This window comes from Dunckerocampus dactyliophorus, chromosome 9 (assembly GCF_027744805.1).
Source record: "Dunckerocampus dactyliophorus isolate RoL2022-P2 chromosome 9, RoL_Ddac_1.1, whole genome shotgun sequence".
Lineage (NCBI taxonomy): Eukaryota > Metazoa > Chordata > Actinopteri > Syngnathiformes > Syngnathidae > Dunckerocampus > Dunckerocampus dactyliophorus.
This window is the reverse complement of record NC_072827.1, coordinates 20,426,106-20,447,961: the sequence shown is the minus strand read 5'-3', so window position 1 is coordinate 20,447,961 and position 21,856 is coordinate 20,426,106. Positions and strand designations below refer to the sequence as shown.

Here is a 21,856-nt window from a genome sequence, read left to right as displayed (position 1 = left end):
ATGATAGTTTGAGGGTTGTGACAATTGCTCAGATGAAGACCCCGATGACCCTCTTTACGATCCCAATACTCAAGACAGGGAGAGTGACGAGTCAAGTCAGTGTGGTGATTCGGACAGTAGTGAATCAAGTACATCAGATGGAAAAATGAAGCTTCATGAAGCACTTGTGATATTTTTTAAAAATTTCCACGGCATCTTTAAACCAAGAGTCCCATACAGAGGAGACCAAAAAATATCACAAGTGCTTATGAAGCTTCATTTGTCCGTAAAAAATGTTACTTATTTTCAGAGAAGGAATATGTTTACCAAAAACGCCCAATGTAACAAATGTGTAACAACACAGATCTTTGGTAATAAAAAGTGTTATTCTGAAAAAAAAACTTTAGAAATGTGTTGTGTAATGTGTGTCCACTTGGTCTGTGGTATAGCCCGGACAATTTTCCTTTCAGGATAAATGGGTCTGGGTTCTTATGGGTTAAAGAACATGCGAAAAGCTTTAATTTTGTATGACATTTAACATTTTGAATAAACTGGGATAATTACGAGCAAAGATGCAAAGTGCAATGAATTAATACAAAATGTAAATTTACAATAAATCAGTGGTCGTATTACACAACGTGGTGATGTTACAAAAATGAATGGGAAATGCTTCTAAAAAACTAATACAAACGTGGTCATGCTAAACTGACAAAGCAGTGTAATATTGCAAAACAGTCCTTAAAACTGTTTTTGTCTTATACGGTACCAATCTTCACCTTTTTTCATTGATTACATTTCATTTTTTTTTGTCTTTAACGGCTTCACAAGAATGCGTGTGTGTGTGTGACAGAGAGAGAGAGACACACGCGTGTGTGCGCGCGTGTGTGTGTTTCCAAGTTAACACTCTGCCTCGCTAATCCTGCCAACCTTCCATCTCCATGCATCAGCACATCCAGGGGATTTTACTGCCATTAAGAGATGGCTTTTTGCTCAATTTGTGTGTGAGATACACACACACACACACACACACACACACACACACGAGTGCAAAGCGAGGGTGGGTCAAATGTAAGACTAACTGGGAAAATGGATGTGAAGCAAAGCAGTAAAGCTTGAGAATGCGCATGGGATGCTAACATGGACACATGCATGAACATTTGGACTGGGACTTATTACAACACACATGGATGCAACCATCTGGAAAGATCTACAGGTAACCAGCACACTTTCTAATATTCCTAAGTAGTGTTTTTTTTTATTAAAATAAAATAAGGTTGTTTTATGTTGCTCTTTCAGACCTTTGTTAATTCCAGCATGTCCCCGATGAGACAGTAATGAAGGTCATCGCATTCACGGGTCAGTGTTCCAGTGTTGTAAATGCACAATATTCAAATGTGCTGAATTGAATCATTACAATGAAGACTCTCCCTACTGTGGACCTGAATGCCGTATCGTATGACCTTATCTTTGGACAGTCTTTGGAGTAACGGCATTAAAAAGAACGGCATTGCTAACTGAAATGACTCAAGTGGCGTTTTCAGGATGGAAGCACAGGCACGACGTCACTGACGTCAAATCTCATCAAGCATCTCTGCATGGCACTACAAAGCTAAATCACAATCCTGACACACTTTTCACTTTACCTGGCAACTAATCACATTTATGAAGGAGTCATTCAGTTACGAATGCCATTACTTTTTTTGGAAGAGTAACTAGAATGAATTTTCCTAAGTAATTTTCCCCAACACTGAACTTTTGAAGCTTTAATGTAAATGTAATATACGTTGTTACCACAGAGGATGATTAAGATGAGAGGTGCGGATCCGAGTGAAATCCCACGCCCAGACAGTAGCTATTGTTGTATCGATGCTAATCTCTAAACCTCGGAGATGTTCCTTCTGAATAATCACATCGGCATCACACTTTTGGGAGCCTGACCGTGACCTGAATCATTAGGTCACATATCAAGTATATTTTTGGAGGGTGGGTGTAAGGTTGAACTTTGGATTCTCATGAATGACAAGATCTGTTGGCTGTGATATTTGTTTGACATAAAGAATATATACAGTATATAAAAAACAATGCTACAAGACTAAAGTCAACTTATTTTATTTTTAATTTTAAAAAAACATTGAAAAACTTGTCATTTATGAGGATAATTTTATTAAAAAATATATATTTTAGGGGCAAAAAGTAGGAATATTACGAATAGTCATGAGGAAAAAAGTTGTCTTTTACGAGAATTAAGGCGTAATACAAGATAAAAGCCAGAATGGTACAAAAAAAGGCGTTTTAAGAGGATTAAGCTGTATTAGTGTATTTTACAGGAACATAGTCATGAGGAAAAAGTCAATGGTGCAAAAAATATATAAAAGTTGTTTTAAAAAAAGTACATTTTGTACAGAATGAACTTGTATTAAGAAGAATGACAAACCTGTCACGTTACATGAACAAAGTTGTAATGTTAGTCAGAATTTGACCCAAATAAATGTTAGGAGGAAACGTCACAGTACATTTTGTAAAGCATGAAGGGGTATTCGAAGGAAAGTCATTCACAAAATTGTCATTTTTCCAAGAATAAAGTGGTACTATTTCAAAAAGTCAGTTTCACTCTAATAAAGGATTATTAGGTATTATAAGTCAGTATTCAAAATACAAGAGTATGGTCAGTCATTTAAAAAAATAGCCAATTTTGTAAAAAAAAAAAAAAAAAAAAAAAGATTTGTATTCTGATGACAAAGCTATAACTTTAAAAAGTCATTTTTACAAGAATAAAGTTGTCATGATTTCACCCCAATAAAATATGAGAATTCAAGAAACAAGGAAACAATGTTTACGGACTCATTGTATGAGAAAAATCTCATAAGGGTGTGAAAAATAACTGAGAAATGACGACAGAAGTTGTAATATTACAAAAAAATATAGAAACCAGCAGAGAAAAAGGAAATATTGGATTTTTCAAGAATAAAGTTGTACTACTAAAGTTGTATTCGTCACTTCCACAGCAACAGTAGTAAGATGAGAAACATGTTGCAGCATTAAGCAAAAAGAAAAGTTATTACAAAAAAGTGAAGTAACATTACACAAACGTCAGAATAAAAGTCAAAACAATATGTCAAAACGTCATATTACAAGAATAAAGTTGCAGTGTTACAAAAACAGGCGGTTACAAAATAAACAAGATTTTACAAGAAAAATGTTGTAACGTTACTCATGGTCATGAGGAAATATCTAGAACATTTTGTAAACAATAGTTATCGTCTGAGGAAGTTGTAATCCATCCATCTTTCATTTATCTGAGGCGGGGTCGCGGGGGCAGCGGCCTAAGCAGGGAAGGCCAGACTTCCCTTTCCCCAAGTACTTTGTTGAGACGGTCTTTCCAACGTGTCCTGGGTCTTCCCTGAAGCCTTCTACAGTACGGGCTGGACGTGTCCTGAACACCTCCCCAGGGAGGACGTCCGGCAGGCATCCTGAGTGGGGGGCTCATCTCCAAAGCTTGCGTACGCCATTTTCGACGCAAAGTATGTGCTCTATAAAAACACAACCTGACATGAGAATGCGCTCACCGGCGCCTTTGTAGTTGGCGTGCACACTTTTTGGAGCCCTGGCAAAAAGGCGACACACATTTGAAGCGGTGAAGTGAAATCATATGTTAGAAATAAACATGCAGTAGAAGCCAATCTACAGTACATAGGGTTTAGGTTTACAAGACATGTCCTCAGTCTTCTTTCTCCCTTTTCTTTGGGCAATGTATCAAAAAATAAGATTTTCATTGCATATGTCAAGTACTGTATGTCATCAATAGCAATATTTATACACCTCATACCTACCTTTATGTGTGTAGATGGTGTCAGGGTCGTGTGTGTAAGGTGGCTCTTATTACAGTACTTTCCTTTTCCACAAATGATGGGGTTTTCATTTGTTGTGCTTTGAACTAACACACATTAGTTCCTCATAAATAATTATCTTTATTTACACACATTAGTTCCTCATAAATAATTATCTTTATTTACACACATTAGTTCCTCATAAATAATTATCTTTATTTACACACATTAGTTCCTCATAAATAATTATCTTTATTTACACACATTAGTTCCTCATAAATAATTATCTTTGCGTCCACCTTTAAATTAAGCAGATTTTGCTACAGTTGTTCATCTAAAATGTATCAATTACAAAAAATGTAGAAACATGCTCAATAAAAATGGAAACTAGTCGGACTTATTGGCAGACCGATGCGAACCAAGCTGTGACACCCGTCATGCAGGAAGCGAACAAACTGAACGAGGTGGTCTGGTACCCAACAGCAGGGGTCACCAACGTTTTTCCTTGTGAGAGCTACTTTTACAAAATGAAAATGGCCAAGACCTACTCATTTTTGTAACAAAGCGAATATGCTTGTTTTACCAGAACATGAACAAAATGCTGGCGTCCACAACTCACATTTTGTATTTCAGAATGCATTTCTTTCTGCTGTTCTTTCATTATGAACTGAAAACCTGAATGAAAAGCAGGCTTGCGGGCACCACGTTGGTGACCCCTGCCCTACAGTATACTCCTGGAGTACTCCCCACAGGATTGCTTGAGTAACACGCTCAAATGCCTCCTCCATGTCCACAACACACGTGGACCCGTTGGGCAAACTCCCATGCGCCCTCCTCCGCCACTGCTCCTCCCGAATCAAAGATTCAAATATACTCTAGCAGAGGTCTCAATATTCCACATTTAAAGAATAGGATAGAATCTAAATGACAAATATCTCTCTGGGGTGGAGTGAACGTCATTAAAATGAGTATACTTCCAGCAGTTAATTATATTTAAAAAAATGACGGCTGTTATCATTAATAAAAGTTGGTTTAAGGAGTTACCTACAATAATCTCCCATTTTATGTGGCGTGGAAAAAAGGCTAGATGTTCTTGAGATTGTCTAGTTGACAAGCTAAAGGAGGATTGCAACGACCTACTTGACATTACTGCAGTATATCTCCTTTGGCTGTGAACAAGCAAGCCATTTATTCCACTCCACTTTACATAAAGACTGGATTCATGTAGAAAGCAAAATGTTCATGAATTTGGACATCAATGTACAGTGTTTATATTATATGAAACATGCACCTGATACATCAAAACTGAGCCCAATTGAAGCTATGATTTGTAAAAATGACTCCTAATATTTTGAAATGATGTCCTAGTATACATGGAATGAATCCAGCTACATCTGTGAACCAACCGCCCTGGTATCACCCTAACATTTTAACCAATAAAAAGGCAGTGAAATGGAATACATGGAAAGATAGACGTATTACTTCTGCAGACTTCATCACACGAAAACAACAAAAACAAAACATCACGCTGGGAATGCAAATAATATATGTATTAAGAAATGGATTGCTGGTTTACATATTTGAGAAAATAATATATCATAGAATGATATTTGGAAAAATGCCAGGCAGCACTTTAGATGTGTTAAAAGTAGGCTGTCAATTTAAAATTGTAAGTACGTTGTATTTTACACCTTCTCAGGTGTTTAAAATGGGCACAGTAGATATAAAGTTATGCATAAAGTGCATTATAGCGATCTAATTGATCTTATCTCTGGAGTTTTTCCAGAGAGTTGATTACATCGCTGTTTGACGTGTGTGGTAAAGGCAGTGCGCTAGCATGAATTCACTTGAGACAAATGTGCACATTAGCACTCAATAAGTCATCAAAACTTACCTTTATGCATTCCCACATAGTATCAGCATTTGACACCAAATATGAGGTGAAAGAAAAATGGTAAAAATACAGTAGTAGTCTATCTGTGCGGCATGAGATAAAGTTAGCACACGCACAATGGACATGCATCAAGTCAGACGGATGTAACAGAGAGAATCCGGACACTTTTCAAAATAAAACATCATGAAATAATTTTTTTCTTTCTGTGCGGGCCGGGGGTTGGGGATCACTGGATTAGACGATAGTGAGTATGAGTATTTAGAAATACTGTATGGGATCCATTGTATGATTTTATTTTAACTCTTAAATAGACTTAAATGTAAGTTTTCTTCCTTATTTAAGTGGAATTGTATGATGCTGGCCACGCCATCAGACGCTCGCCATTGTACCCCATCTCCATGCCTGGCTCCAGGGGGGGCCCGCTGACCTGCGTCTGGGCGAGGGAAGAATAGGTCTTGCTCATCATCGGGGGTCTATTTGAGCTACGCTTCGTCTGGTTCTTTACCTAGGAGCTGCTTGTCATGGGTGGCCCTACCAGGGGCATAAAAGCCCCCGACAATCCCGAGGATCATTGGGACACGCAAACTCCCCCACCACGACAAGATGGTACCTCAGAGAAGAGCTGAAACAGTTGTAACATTAAAGTGAATTATACGACAATAAAGTAATATTCCTAAAAGTCGTAAAAGTCAGTTTTACAAAAATAGTCATATTACAGGAACAAGTTGTAATCTTAGAAAAAAAGTCAGATTTGGTCAGGAAAACGACAGAATGGTTCTGAAAAATGTACTGTTGCAAGAACAGTAATATTAATAATAAAATAATAATAGTAATAATAAAGTGGATGTGAGTCACCAAGAGTAAGAAGAGTAATGTCACCAAAAAAGAGATTGCAAAAGAATAGTTGTAAGATTCTGATTATGTTACAAAAAAGTCATTGCAAGATAAAAGGTGCAATTTTAAGTCATAAATTTAAGAGAATAAACCAAAATGACAAAAAATATTAAAAAAAAAAAAGCCATTTTATGAGGAAAAAGTCATCTTACGAAGTTGTAATACAAAAGCTTGTCAGGTTCAGTTTCACAAAAATAAATGTGTTAAGTTTTATGACAAATAAAACGGATTCTACGAGACTAAAGTCGTGGGATGAAGAGAAACCCTTGTTGGCTGCTGACGTTGGTACCCCCCCCCCCCCCCCCCCCCCCCCCCCCCCCCCCCGTCTCCTCAGTCTTGTTGCTGTGCCTGCTACCTGTGGTGGTGCTGTCCCGCTGGGCATGCGTGCGGGCGTGTCCCCAGTCCTGTTCTTGCACGCAGGAGAAGAGCTGCAGTGTTCTGTGCGACCGTTCCAGTCTTGCTGAGCTCCCTAAAGAGTTCCCCTGCGAGGCGTCAGCCATCAACCTGGACAAGAACAGCCTCAAGTTCCTGTCAGAGAGGGCGTTTGGTACCCTGCCGTCCCTCAAGTTGCTCTCTCTGGACCACAACAACATCTCTTTCATCACACCTGGAGCCTTCAAGGTCTGCTACCAGAATCCTAAAGAACACGAGGGTCTACTTCTGGGGTCTTGCCTTTTAAAATCACTATGCTTGTTCTGCAGGGCCTGGCCAACCTGGTGGAGCTGAAAATGGCGCACAACGAGTACATCAGCTACCTTCACACACGCACCTTCACCGGACTGAAGAAGCTGGTCCGCCTGGACTTGTCCGACTGCAACCTCTTCAACATTCCAGACCGCATCTTCATCGAGCAGACGGCGCTCAAGGAGCTGCTCTGCTTCCAGAACAAGTTCCGCAGGATCCCTGGCGCCATCCGGGGCATGGAAAACCTGACCCACATCTACCTGGAGAGGAACAAGATTGAGGCGGTGGCCTACAACTCACTGCTAGGCCTGGGCAGCCTTAAGTAAGTCTATGGGACCATGTTTGTGGTTTAGGGTCACCTCAGAAGGCCATCTGTGGAACTCGATGGGTTTGGTTGGTCATGGTATGGTTCGGAATGGGCCCTGGAAAGCCTTAAAGTACGGGGAACATGCGACTCGGAGCATAACTTCACCCTAGGGTCACGTGTGGAACCAGATGCCTTTGGTGGGGCCATGGAAGTGGGACCAGGTTGCCGTCCATCTGGGTAACATGAGTCCATGGGTTTGGTGCGTAACAATATGTTTCAGAACAGGTGGAGCAGGTCTAGAACCATGTTCCTCATCCACAAAAACCATAGTCCAGTACTTTGGTGACGAAGGCAAGGTAGAATTTCCTCACAGTGCAGCACGAGAACAGCTGGTCTGGAACGCTGCAGTGGAAACTAGTGGTGTCACGAGACACTCAGTTCATGGGACGAGATGACACAATACACGAGATCGGATCTACGACGACGAGACGAGATTTTTAACAATACTTAAAAAAAAAAGTACAATGAAACAATATTAAAAAAATACAATGCAATCTACGAATATAATTTCTACTATGTTCCACTCTTCCGCATTCTGTGTGTGTATGCTATGGGCCCCCGCCTCCACCCACCGAGACAAAGAGATTGTACTGACAAAAGGGCTGACTCCGTTCATGCCGTTGTTCTACGGAACAAATGCGCCAAGGTGCTGAAAGCAATGCACAGAGTGAACTCTCTTCCTGACTGTTTGAAGGTGAGAGACTAACAAGAATTAACAAGTTTATTTTCGCTTATTGTGTGATCACGTTTCGTCCCAGGCCTACTGCCGACGTGTCACATTTTAACCTCACGAGAGCTTGTGACACCCTAGTGGAAACTGTGGATCAGAGCTGAACTGAAGCGGTGGAAGAACCGGTGGAACCGGTACTTCTTGGTGGAAGTGGGGCTTGGTGAAGAGCAAATATTTTGTGGTTTCCCGACTTTCATTGTTCTTGGAAATCTCGCAGCATTTCTCGGTGTTAACCGAGTGGCCTTTTCTTGATTCCAGGTACCTGAACCTCCAAGAGAACCGCATCAACGTCATCCACGACCAGGCATTCCAGGACTTGGTGCGCCTGGAGAACTTCTACCTCAATGACAACCTGCTCTCTGACCTGCCGCGGCTGGCCTTCAAGGGCCTGAGCCACCTTAAGATGCTCAACCTAGGAGGCAACCTGCTAACCAACGTGTCCAAAACCTGGTTCAGCGACCTGGTGGAGCTGGAGATCCTTTACCTGGACCGGAACCAGCTGATCTATATAGAGGAGGGCACCTTTGAGAACCTGACCAGCCTGATCACTCTGCACCTGAACAGCAACAACCTCACCACGCTCCCATTCCCGGTTTTCCAGCCCATCTACTTCCTGGGCCGCCTCTACCTCTTCAAGAACCCGTGGGAATGCGACTGCTCCCTGGAGTGGCTGAAGGAATGGATGGAGAACTACAAGCTGGTGCGGGACATCCCCTGCTCGTTGCCGTCCTCCGTGGCTGGGCTGGATCTGGGCGAGGTGGTCTTCGCCAAGGTGAATGGCACCTGTGTGGACCCGGCCAAACTGAACTTGACCACCGCGTCCTCGGAGATGGTGTCCACCACGGAGAACCTCTTCAACAGTCTCCTCTCCAAGCTGCTGCAGCAGGAGCTCCGCGAGGAGACAGGAAACGGAACGGAGGGCGCTCGCAACGGGACGCTGCCGGACCCTGAGGATGGACAGCTGTCGGCGGGGGTGGAAGGGCATCACGGTCAAAGAACGTGGTGTCTTGTGGCTTGGCTTATCTTCTGGATGAACGTGGGACTTTCTTTCACGTGAAAGCGCCGCCGCTTTTCTAGGGGAAGCAGATTGGAGGCATCGATGGGGACTTTGTGTGTCATCGTCCATTTTAATCACATCCCTGGCGTACGTGTTCTTTTTGTCTTGTCATGTATGTTGCAAGGTTAGAAAGGTCCACGCCGTCAAACAGATGTCCTCTCGTTTGCCCTTTTTTCCTGCCTTCTCTCTCTCTCTCTCTCTCTCTGTTAATCTTCTTATGGCACTGGAGGTCGTCATTGCAGCAGCGTGCCTCCGCCTCCTATGGATGCACCCACCCCCGCAACCCCTCCCACTCCATGAAGGCGGGGGTGTGGTGTGATTGACACATGCCAGATTGTGCATTTGGATGATTCCTGCGCTCTGACGCCCTCAGTGTGTTGCTTCATACTTTTGCTGCGATGTCGGGTGGTGTGGTCACCTGACTTCTTGTGACATTTTTCTAAATAGCAATAAAAAGCGAAAAAACAAACAGCTTGACTGCTCATTTTTTTTCCTCGTCTCAATCGAGGAGTAGAACTAATCTTTAACAAGGGATTATGAGGTGAGTGAGTGTCGTTTAGCGTGCAGGCTTCACTACACGTGTCGTTACAGACGTGGTCTTGAAAGACACTTCCTCTTTGGATGCTACAGTATATCCCCCATGGCGCCGTTGGTGGTGTAGTGCTTCACATAGTTGACTTTCCCACATGCTGGATTTGAAATATATTGAAAAATGATAACAAACAAAATCCCTGACGTTAAAGCTGCATTCTGCAAGGATTACCTGAGAGCACAACTCACCCTGATTGAGTGGAACCTGACAATGTTTTGAACTCATGTTTACCCCAACATTTTATGCCCTCATATTTTAACTTCTCATATCTCGATACTTCATTTTTGTAAAATGTAAGCCTTTTTCCTCATTCCCCCCCCTCGTAATATTGACTATTCTCATAAAATTGTTAGATTTTCTCATAATAATCCAACTTTATTTTATAAAACAATTTTTCTCATTAAATGCAGCCTTTTCAAAAACATTTTCTTCTCATAAAATTGAGACTTTTGGTAATTATTTCCTTATTCTTGTACATTTGAACTGTTTTCTTGAAAAATGCATTTTAATTGTAACATTAGGATTTTATTCTTTTATGAATTTGACAAAAATTTGATTACTTTACTTTATTCTTGTAAAAAAAAAAAATTCTCATAATGTTAAAGTTTTGTTTTAATGAATAGGGTTTTGCATACAATTCCAAGTTTTTTCTTTGTAAAAATAGGATTTTGTTCTCCTAAAGTTCCATGCTTTTTCTCAAAATACTCCGGTTTTAATCTTGTAAAAGTATGACATATTCTCACAATATCTGTACTTTATTCTTGTCACAAAAAGTATGTAAAAATACATAATTTATTCTTGTAAAATGCCCATATTTTTTTTATTTGTAATATGACTTTATTCTGGAAAAAAAATCTTGTAATAGTCATCTTTTAATTTGACAAATTATTTTTTCATATACAATTGCTAGGTTTTTTTTCCATAAAGTTCCATGTTTTTCTCACAGTATTTGAACTTTATTATCATAAAAGTATAACTCTTCCTGTAATACACTACCTTTACTGTTGTACAAGTAAATTTACTCAAAATATTAATACTTTATTCTGTAGTTTGCAGAATAAAGTATTAATATTTTGAGTAAATTTACTTTATTCCATCTTCATCTTACAAAAATTAACTTTAAATATATATATATATTTTTTGCTGACTTTTCTGATAAAATCCCAAACTTTTTTCTTGTAATATATATTTCTATATATTTGTACTTTATTCTTGTAAAATGATGACTTTCTCGTAATGGTTCAGTCTTCATTTTACAAATAAAAAAGTTTTGCTGCTGACTTTAGTCGCATAAATTCCCAATTTTTTGTAATATTCCTAAGAATTCTTTTTGTTTTATTTCTTGTAAAACTATGATTTTATTCTCGAAGTTCCATGTTTTTCTCCAAACTTGATTCTAATCCCTGGTGGTGTAACGGTACATGTCGTTGTTTGTTTTTTTACCACTTAATACAACTAAATGTGTGCATTTTTAAGTAAGACCAACAATTTTAGAATATAATAAGTCGTTTCTCCTTGAAGCTAACCAATAATAAATCAAATACTTCTGGTGCTGCATGGTTTTGCACTGTACTCATCTTTCTTGCTTTTCACCATCTTCTTTGTAAAAAGGGTTTGTGCTGCAGAGTTAGTTTGCTGACTATCAATGACCCGCGTAGGCTAACAGATTATCCAATAATAATCACGTTTTGGTGTCTAAGCCAGAAAATATCGGACGGACACCTGGCATTGGCTCTGTCCACCCTCATTGCGGTAGAAAATGCATGGATGGATGAATATGCATAGTTTTATATTTTAATATTATTTGTAACGCTGATTTACTGTGTTTGTCAGATGCACTCATCAAAAGAGCCACATGTAGCCCGCCAGCCATAGGTTTCCTACCCCTGGCATTGCGCATGGATTGCGTCAGGAAAGGCATCCGGCGTAAAAACTAAGCCAAAACCCAAAACCATTCATGCGATTGACTTGCTACGGTGACCCCTAACCGGGAAAAACAAAGGGAAAAATAAATTCAAATTAATTCTCTTACAAGTATGACTACTTACTAGCATTATTTTGGCTTTATTCTTTTATTACCGCGTTCTTCACGTTATTTCTCCAAAATGACAGCAGGTTACTTCTCCATCATTTTCTATTGTTACTTTTTTACTATGCTAATGTTCTATGATGATTACTGTATTTTATTTAGATTGTGGTCCTTCCATTTTTGTTGCTGCTGTGGGGGGAAAAGAAAAAGCCACTCCAAAGTAGTTCATTGGTCCAACACATGAAAGGAAATATATTTTTAAAAAAACTGTTCATACTGAAGAGCGTTCATGCCCCCCCCAACACACACACACACACACACACACACACACACACAGCCATGTTGACTGAAAGACATTTGCGAGATGGGGTCGAATGAGGTCAGGTGACTTTTTTTTTTTTGTGTGTGTCTTCACAAATGTCCGCAATGACAGGAAGGGCGCAGGTGTGCGTAGGCGTCAGCAGGACATCCATCACTGTCGCTGCTGTTCTACTTGCTTCATCTTCTTCCAAACAGCTGGAATATTTTGGATATTTTCTTTATTTTCTCTCTTTCTTGGACGTTTTACAGAAGGATACGAGGAACACTGACCGAGCCGAGCCGAGCCTTGCCATAGAAATGGTCCACATGCAGGATTAATTCCTCTTTTTCTTTCTTTTTTTTTAATACAAGTGTATTACATGTGTCTAATAACACATTGATGGGTTTATTTAAGAGACAGGAGGCGCTAGAGTCCAAGGAGGAGGAGGAGGAGGACTGGATCAAGAAAATGAATAAATAAAAAGTAGGTCATGTGACGTGAGCTACACATGAAGCATGTTTGTGTGCTTTTTTTTTTTATTTAGATTTTTTTTTTACAGGTCCACTGTGAGTGTCCTCTTTCTGGGACAACGATGACGATGATGATGATGAAGTAGGCTGGGACACAGGACTGTCTCTTTAAAACAAACATCTAGAAAAAAGGAGCGTCCTCCGAGCTAGTAGACAGACAATATTCATTTTGGGGCAACAACACCATGACCACGTCGTCTGTGAGGGTCCACTGATAAAGGAGGAGTAAGGGGGCATCGTTAGGCCGACGCTTGCCATTGGTCTGTTCGGTTGTGGGCGGGGCTGAATAGACAAAAGGGCGGTTTCAGTAGACCCAGGAGACGGGAACCCACTGGCTGCTGCTGCACACGAGCTCCACCGCCTCCTCCAGGTGCCGAATGGTCTCGTCTATCTCGTTGTTGATGATGGTCTGGTCGAAGTAGTGCGCGTACGTCTTCTGCAGGATCTCCGACTCCTTCTGCAGCCGCTGGAGGGACTCGTCCTGCATGGGTTAGGGCACGGAGAAACAATGTGAGATGTTGTCCAGAGGAAAGTCATTGTCAAATATTGAAAATAAAAGAGTCCATTACTACAATTAGGATTACAATCGAACTTCTTGTCCTCCGTATTTCTTGTGTAATTAACATTGTTCCCCTTCAGTACATCTACAAGGATGCGCTTATTTGTGGATTTCTTTGATGGCTACGTATCCAGCAGAGGGCGCTGTCTCACAAGTCAACGGTGTCCAAAGTACGGCCCGCGGGCCATTTGTGGCCCACCGCACAGTCTTAAAAAAAAAACAACAGCAGCAGCAGCAAAAATGGGAAAATCAAGCAAAAGTCAAAATTGTAATCTAACAAGGAAAAAAAGTCATCATTTCTCAAGAAGTATCGTTTTTTTAGGTAACAGTATGAGGAAAAATGTCATATTAGCAGCATGACGTTGAAATATTAAAGATTTTTTTTTTTAAAGTCAAAAACAATAAATAAAGTTGCAATTTTTGGAAACTTGGGTTGGGGGAAAATGTATAACATGGGAGTAAAGTCAAAATATCAGCAGAAAAGAAGTTGAAATATTTGGGAAATTATACAAAAAAAAAAAAAAAAATCAACAGCAGAAATTTGACCGGAGTAAAGTCAAAATATTACCCGGAAAAAAATCAATTTCTAATTTGAAAAAATATGAGAATAACTCATTTCAGTAAGAATCTTGAAATTAAGAAAAAATACATTATTTATTGAAAAGCTATAAAGTTATAATTGCGAGAAGAAAGTTTACAAGAGGAAAGCTGAAATGAAACAGTTAGAAAATGTTTAAAAATCAGCAGAAATGGAAAAAACAGCTGTCATTTTACGGGAATAAAGTCAAAATATGAGTCATATTCGAATGAAGAACAGAAGTGCCAACTTTACGAGAATAAACTCGTATTTTTGTAGAAAAAACGTCATTTTTAGTAGCATTTCACCTAATTAGAGATCAATTCCAAAGGTGAAATGCAGTTTTTTCTTGCGCTACATAGACTGGAGCTTCTTAGCACATCTCAATGTGTTGCTTTACAAAATATCAAAGTGGCATCCTTTCATTTTTCACTATGTGGAAAAAGTTTGGACACCCCTGGTTTAGAGGATCAAAACTTTTTATGGGTGCGTTCATTATCGCCATTTGCGGGGGGGGGTCTTACAATGTAAACGCAGTGAACAGCAAAGAACCAAATTGAACACTTGTTCTTCGCAAAATTACATCAAGTTCTTTTTTCAGACATTTTGACTGAAAATGACTATTTTTTGTGCAATTCTGATTCATTTCTTGTAAAAATACATAAAATAATAATTTTATTCAACTTTTCTGTGACATTAACACTACTTCTCACAATATTCCGGATTTTTTCTCATGAAAGTCAGATTTTTTTCCCTTATATTTGGACTTTATTCTTTCCTGGATTTTTTCGTGCAACATTACAACTTTATTATTATAAAATGACAACTATTTTAAATCGTAATATAACATTCTCTCATCAAATATTATGTTGGTTAAATTTGAGTTTTTTTGCCATTATATTTGGACATTTTTATAGTGGAATTGATTTTTGTGTTACAACTTTATGTTCAAAAACTGTTTTTTTCCAACTTTTTTTTTAAATCACAATATTCCAACTTTGTTTTTTTTTCCCATAAAATGATGCCATTTTTGGTGTTGAATTAGGACTTTTTGTGGTGTACGTACAACAACACACAACTTTGTCAAGTTGTGTTTCTTCTCTCATTATACAGTATTACTACTTTTCCATTGCAATATTCTATATTTTTATTACATATATACATATAATATATATTCTATATTCTTCTTGAAAGATGACTATATTCCTTGTAATATTTTGACTTTATATTCCTAAACTTCCCAATGTTTCTGTCATCGTATTACAAATTTCAGACATGACAAATGTTTCATATGATTCGGTGGAGGTTTTCTTTTTCCATTTATTGCAGTTGTACTCTGCGCTGATTGGTCAGCCTTGTATGACACGATCACAGTGACATCTTTACCGAGCCAAAGGAGGGACGGTGGGGAGACACACTGGAAGACAACGTGGACAAAGACACGCTAATGGCTAGCAGGCGTTGGGGGTTACTTACAGGCAGCGTGCGACACCACCTGGGTGCCTGAGGGGGGCGCCAAAGAAAGACATGCATTGTGCAGAGATAAAAGCAGGAAATGAAAGACGGTGGCATGCATGCTGAGACATGGTCATGCTGCAGGACATGAACATGTCCACTGTTCTACAGAACCTTTTTACCTCGTCAATGCCTGGCGTGATGGTTGGCGCTGCGATAAACACGACGTAGGGGGCGAACTCTGCTGTACGGAGGACCTTCAGTGCCTGGTGGACAGCAGATGTTACTGCAGCACACACACACACACACACACACACACACACACATCTATAGATACAATAAAAAGTTTAAACACACACCTGAGGTTCCACGTCCAGAATGGCGACCAGTCCCTGCTGGTGGATCTTACGTATGGTCTCTAGCCGCGTGCCGTACATGGCGTCCTCATGGCTGCCGTACTCCAGGTACTCGTTATTGCTGATGTCCTGCATCATCTGGTCGTGAGACACAAAGTAGTAGTTCTTGCCGTTCTCCTCGTCCTTCTTCGGGGGTCTGGTGGTGTCTGCAGGACACAAGACAGGACGGGACGACGGTGAGGTTTCCAATCACTTCCTGCAAGATGGCACTCGTCGTCTTACGTGGGATCGGGTAAGCGAATCTGTCAGGATGCTTAGTGATGAGCGTGTTCTTGATGTGTCTTCTACCAACACCGTGAGCGCCTGAAACACACAACAGAGGTCAGACCCTTATAGAGATCCCTGAGCCTGACTCTAACTTGAAACCAGTTTGAAACCCAAACCGGAACAGTTCAACACTACCAAGGCTGACGTTCTCTCACCTAACAAAACGAGCGTTTTCCTCTTGAAGGCGGGTAGCTTCACCACTTCCTCATAGGTGACGAGATCTAGTTGGTCAAACACTTAAGAGGCGGGGCGAGAGACAGGACGTGTGAGAGCATGTGGTCGCTTGTAAAACTGGAGCAGTGATCAAGGCTGGGACCTGCCTGAGGTGAACCTCATGCAACGTGATAAGAACACACCATCCTACAGGACACAACCACATGCTGCGTACATTACGTTTACGTCATGTCATGCTGCGTTGGAGGAAGCTGGGAAATTGAAACTATTGCAGTAGGACGTCTCAAAGCATTCAAAGTGAAAAATAATGATTTCAAAAATATTAATATTCCCAAAAATCACCAGCAGGGATTAAAATAGATTAATAGGCAACATTTAAAAAACAGATTAAAAAAAAAATAAGAAAACTATTCAAATAATATAATAGATACTCAAATGCTAGGGCTGTCAACGCCATAATAACGATTGAATGGAAATTCCCTTTAACGCCACTATTTTGTTTTACCCTCGACCCACACCATAGTTTGAGAAAATGTAGCAGCGCCGCGGCCAATGCCGAGCCACAAGCAGGAGCAAACACCGAGCAGAAATGGACAAAGAAAAGGGCACCCTGAAAGGCAAGCCTAGCCTCAAAGCCCCGGCAGGTGGCTCTCCCGACAAGACCGAAGCCACTTGCATCTGAAGTCCCAATCGCCACCTGCTGGACCCAGCTGGAAAAACCGCCAGAGCACTGCAGGTATTTTTTACTGTCATTTACACAGTGGTGCCATGGCACACGAGTGTCCCAACTAACGAGTGTTTTTTTAAAAAATATTTTTAGATTAGGCTGATTAGCTTTGAACTATGAGCTGAAATTTGGGTTACGTTTATTTGCTTGAAGACAATATTTGAGTGATGGACAGTTTACCTTACCAATTTCTACTTGTTGTACTTTTTTTTTTTTTTTTTTTTTATACATCGAGGTCCATTTGTGTTGAGCTGTTTAATAAACAAACATTTGCAAACAAATGATCCAGGCTCATGTTGATAGGTGGATTAAAAACGTTAAGTGCACTTATTATAGATAAAAACGTCTTATCTGTGATCTATGAGTTAACACAGACAAAATGCAATTAATCATGATTAAATAATTTAATCGATTGACAGCCCTGTTAATTTTACAACGTTAATTTGTATATTAACTTGTATAATCGAGAAAAAAAAAGAATACAAATACTTGACAGCCATAATAAACTAGTATTTGCTTTGTTGTTGAAAATGATTTGGCTGCCAACAATCCTCACGACAAACTTGAGCAAGATTGTTCTGGTTTATCACCTCTTTTAGTTCTACTGCACTCATTTCTGACTTGCCAGTTTTGTGGAATGCAACATTCTGCAAAACGAGCATGTGCGCTCCTTCTTGTACTGTATGTGCTGAAAGGTGAAATCCAACAGCAGCGACAGACGTGCTGAAGAACGATACCGTGTCATAATATGCTGTATCATGTTACCGTGTCATAATATGCTGTATCATGTCAGCCATGTCTGAGTATTTACACTTACAATAGGAACTAAACACAACACGCAGAAAGGGGCTTCACAGTCTTCTGTTGTTTGGATGACAACAGAAAGATGCAACCTGCAGCGGCTTTTCAAAATAAATGTCAGATGCAAAAGAAGAAGAAGAAAGTAAAGAGTGGCGTCATCATGGTTACTTACATGCACAGGTTCGTTCAGTAGGAGCAAGCGAGAGAGATGGACAGGAGGGTTACAACAGCAGATTGTACACACACCCACACCCGCACCCACACACAGCTCCACAAGAAAACACACACAAGACGCATCTATCAGCATCTTGTGGCGTCGATGCCGTGCAGATTTAAAGAACATGAACTCAGTCAACTTTAGCACATCAACAACAACATGGTGCTAAACACCTGAGGGGGGAGAAAGTCAGTGTTTTGCAAGTCTCAAGTAAGTGTCAAGTCTTTCATCTCAAGTGTCGAGTCACGTCTCAAGTAAAGACGTGCAAGTCCAAGTCAATTCCCAAGTCAAGACAAGACAGATCGAGTCAGGTCCGAAGTCGTAGGCTTGAAATGTTTGAGTCAAGCAATCTGTTGGCGTCAAACAGTCAAGCACTGTTTAGTGTCTGCCAAAGGAAATGCCATTTTAACAAAGTAAAGTTAAAAGTATCTATTACATTGGATAAATACATTGGTGAATGCATTTTGAATTGTTTTATTTTTTAAATAAAATGAGCCCAGTGTGACTCAGTCACACAAAAAAGTGCTGACACAGCATTCAGGATTTAGGCAGTGCACAGAAATGTAGTCCACACATTCGTTGTTTGTTCTTAAACCCGACTGGACGTTAATAGATGCATTCAATGAGGGACTTTCCGTGGGAAAATATGTGGTCGTGCTGGAAACTACATCATAACACGTTAGCTGAACACTTAGAATGGGCACATATTGTACTCAACACATTCACTGAAAATCTCAAGTATTTTCAAGTCATCAGACAAAAGCCTGAGTTAAATCTCGAGTCACTGACTTCAAAGTCCAAGTCCAGTTGCAAGTCTTTGATCATATTGTCAAGTCGAGTCCAAAGTCATCAAAATTGTGTCGCATGACCCCTGATAAACAATGACACATAACAACATTATTCATTATTATTCGAGTGTTGGTGACTGTGTGACATCACAGCCTGTGACGTGAAACAGAGTGACTTCATATGTCATCATCCCAGTTTGATGGCGCATGAAGAGAAGAGACTGACACTAATTCATACTACAAATCATGAAGGAATACGTAAACACAAACCTACTGGCTGAGTATTAAGACATGCACACATACATAGCACACAAAAGAATGCTACTATGTGGTACATGGACGCATACTGTACATACAGCACTACACACCCTGCACATGTAGGACCATATGCATACACATATTAGGATATGTTCCCAAACATGCGGCACATACACAAACATATAAACAGTGGATATCCGCTTTTCACAGCGATTACATTGTGGGACCGCAAACGAAGCGTGGTATAAAAATATCTATTTTTGACACATGGCTCGCTCCTACACCTCCAAACCCGCCTGGTGACTTGAAGTTGATGTTCTCCTATGATTTGGGATCAGCATTTGCAATAAAAGTGACTGTCGGAATTATTAGATTAGATTACCTCTGCCATGGTCCACTCAGAAAGTAACAAGCTAAATGCTAAATGCGCAATCCAGGTTGAAGCCCTAAATGTGCCTCAGTACCACTAATGAATGATAATGATGACCGATAGAACAGATGGAATCGGCTTCACAGTATATCCGCTGCAACGGTGCTTACGTCTGTTGTGGGGTCGCCCCCACCTCCCTCTGAAGCGGATAGCGGTAGTATGAGACACCCCTGCTCTGCAGGCCACTGGGTCGTCCCAGCTCGCTGTCAGAGAAGCCGTTTATGTAACCCACGTCCACATAATCCAAACTGCTTGGCTATTGTAATTCAAGTAATGACTTACGATAATATACTATCTTGTGTTTGCCTCGCTGCAAGTTTTGAGGAGTTTTAAAAGTTGACTGCAGAAGCTAACTATGCTAAAGCCTCACGCACAGGGCGCCATGCTACATCGTTACGTCAGTCCAGCATACATGTTAGGTACGCCTATGTATGTGTACTACGTAGGCTGTAAATGTACATTTGTTGTATATTAGGTACATTCTATGCTTTCCAATTGTGTATTTATAAATTATTACCGACCTTGGGTGAATGACATGTTTTCTGCCGGAATTTTTTTTTTTTTAAAACCAAAAATCTGCAAATTTGCAGGGCCGCCAATGCTGAATTGTGAATGTGCGGGAATCCACCGTTTGCCTAATGGTTGCACATGAATGATTACATGCATACTGCATAGATAAGAAACACACATGCCCAAACATACTGCACACACATAGGGAACACATGTTCCTAAACATACTACTAACACATGCCCAAACATAGTGCACACATATAGGGCCAAACATACTACTAACACATGTACAAACATACTGCACATGCACCTACGCATTCTGCAAAGGTACTAAAACATGTAACCAAACATACTCCACATCTACTAACACATGTACACAAACATACTGCACGTGTACTAACACCTGCACTTACACATACTGCACAAACACAAACTCATGTACACAAACAGTGCACATGGACTTACATTTGTACACAAACATAGTACACATGTAGTAGGGCTGTCACAGGATTAAACATTTTAATCAAATTAATCGTTTTTTTTTAAATTAATCACCATTTGCAACTATGCGTGAGATATGCCCCCCTTTTTTAAACTGTATTTTATGAACAAAATGATACATGACATGACATATTGTATGTACTAATGAACTGAAACTTTTTATTTAAGATACCACAGATGTCTGAAAATGTAAAACACCAGTCTCTTTAATAGTAGCAAAACAATTGAATTATACTCTAACAGTGTTATTATGGGCCATGAGGGGTTGCGATCAAATACACCACGTCATTTTTAAAGTTGAATGCACTGTTTTGAGGGGAGACTCTATTTTCTGGAGCATACTTAATTTTACGTCCTTAGTAAGAGTTACGCTAGTGAGTGATAAGAATATCCACTTATTGTTTTTCTTTGTCTTGCGGTTTATTTAGACCAAACATACATGCATAATAAAGACATTATTGTGATGTTTGCAGTGTCCCTGAATGCACCTCACTGTAGTCTAATGACAATGAGCAAGTGTCGTTCGTGTTTGTGGGTTGGAGATCCATACGTGGTGTTGAAATTGCACTGCTGTTGATGTGTTCAGGTCAGAATAAAGCTATAAAAGAGCGTCAGACTCTGCGGGAACGCTATTGTACCCCCGTCTGTCGTCATAAACGAGAAGGGTGGCTTGACAAGGTGTGCATGCGTTATTTACTCTAAAAATAAATAAATTAGTTACCGCTGTTAATGTGCTATTTTTGACAGCCCTAGCACTAACACTTGTACACAATGATAGTGCACGTGTACTTGTGTAACATGTACTAACATCTGTACACATAAAGTGCACATTTAGTAACACATGCAGGCAAACATGTACTAAACATGAACACGATCATGCAAACATAGCGCACATGTACTAACATTTGTACACAGAAAGTGCACATTTAGTAACACATGTAGACAAACATAGTGCACATGTGATAACATGTCCACAATCATGCAAACATTGTGCACATGTACTAAGATTTGTAGACAAACATAGTGCACATGTAGAAATACATGCACAAGGGCAGATAAATCGGCCACTTTGAGTCGCTAAACTTGTTCTTGAACACACAACTATGTGTGTTGAAGCTTTGCTCACCTAAAAGCTTCCCTATCTCGCCTTAATGGGTTTGAATGATTGTCAGCGTGAAAGTACTACTTTATTTGTGACTACTAGTACCACTTCCTGGTCCCGACACATACAGTATGTGCTAGCCGTCTAAATTTAGCGTCTAATGCTCCTGTAGAGACTTTCTGATGAGATT

At 40.1% G+C, this 21,856-nt stretch overlaps 2 protein-coding genes across 18 annotated transcripts in view; one reads left to right on the top strand and one right to left on the bottom strand.

The window, feature by feature from the left end:
• The first annotated feature begins 896 nt into the window (after positions 1 to 896).
• nyx (nyctalopin) lies at positions 897 to 10,524 on the top strand. The gene is made up of 5 exons (XM_054788231.1): positions 897 to 1,192; positions 1,276 to 1,335; positions 6,929 to 7,215; positions 7,296 to 7,600; positions 8,634 to 10,524. Exons 2-5 carry the CDS (start codon positions 1,314 to 1,316, stop codon positions 9,430 to 9,432), a joined length of 1,413 nt encoding a protein of 470 aa, XP_054644206.1. The 5' UTR covers positions 897 to 1,192; positions 1,276 to 1,313; the 3' UTR covers positions 9,433 to 10,524.
• Positions 10,525 to 12,277: 1,753 nt separating this feature from the next.
• The window catches only part of caska (calcium/calmodulin-dependent serine protein kinase a), a 106,162-nt gene continuing 96,583 nt past the window's right edge, over positions 12,278 to 21,856 (bottom strand). For 7 of the 17 annotated variants that reach the window (XM_054786155.1, XM_054786148.1, XM_054786146.1 and 4 more), the window contains 6 exons: positions 16,314 to 16,394; positions 16,114 to 16,194; positions 15,835 to 16,037; positions 15,658 to 15,741; positions 15,497 to 15,523; positions 12,278 to 13,365 (listed from right to left, as the gene is read on the bottom strand). In XM_054786155.1, the coding sequence (XP_054642130.1) occupies positions 13,189 to 13,365; positions 15,497 to 15,523; positions 15,658 to 15,741; positions 15,835 to 16,037; positions 16,114 to 16,194; positions 16,314 to 16,394 (653 nt within the window). In that variant the 3' untranslated portion in view covers positions 12,278 to 13,188. The remainder of the gene's footprint in view (positions 13,366 to 15,496; positions 15,524 to 15,657; positions 15,742 to 15,834; positions 16,038 to 16,113; positions 16,195 to 16,313; positions 16,395 to 21,856) is intronic. The other 10 variants (XM_054786149.1, XM_054786156.1, XM_054786162.1 and 7 more) reach the window with 3 other exon arrangements.

Excerpts from the sequence above, each read along its gene's own strand:
- nyx (XM_054788231.1), top strand. The coding sequence starts at position 1,314 with ATGAAGGTCATCGCATTCACGG. Across the intron at positions 1,336-6,928 it reads GAAGGTCATCGCATTCACGG|TCTTGTTGCTGTGCCTGCTA; the intron begins GTCAGTGTTCCA and ends CCGTCTCCTCAG. Across the intron at positions 7,601-8,633 it reads CTAGGCCTGGGCAGCCTTAA|GTACCTGAACCTCCAAGAGA; the intron begins GTAAGTCTATGG and ends TCTTGATTCCAG.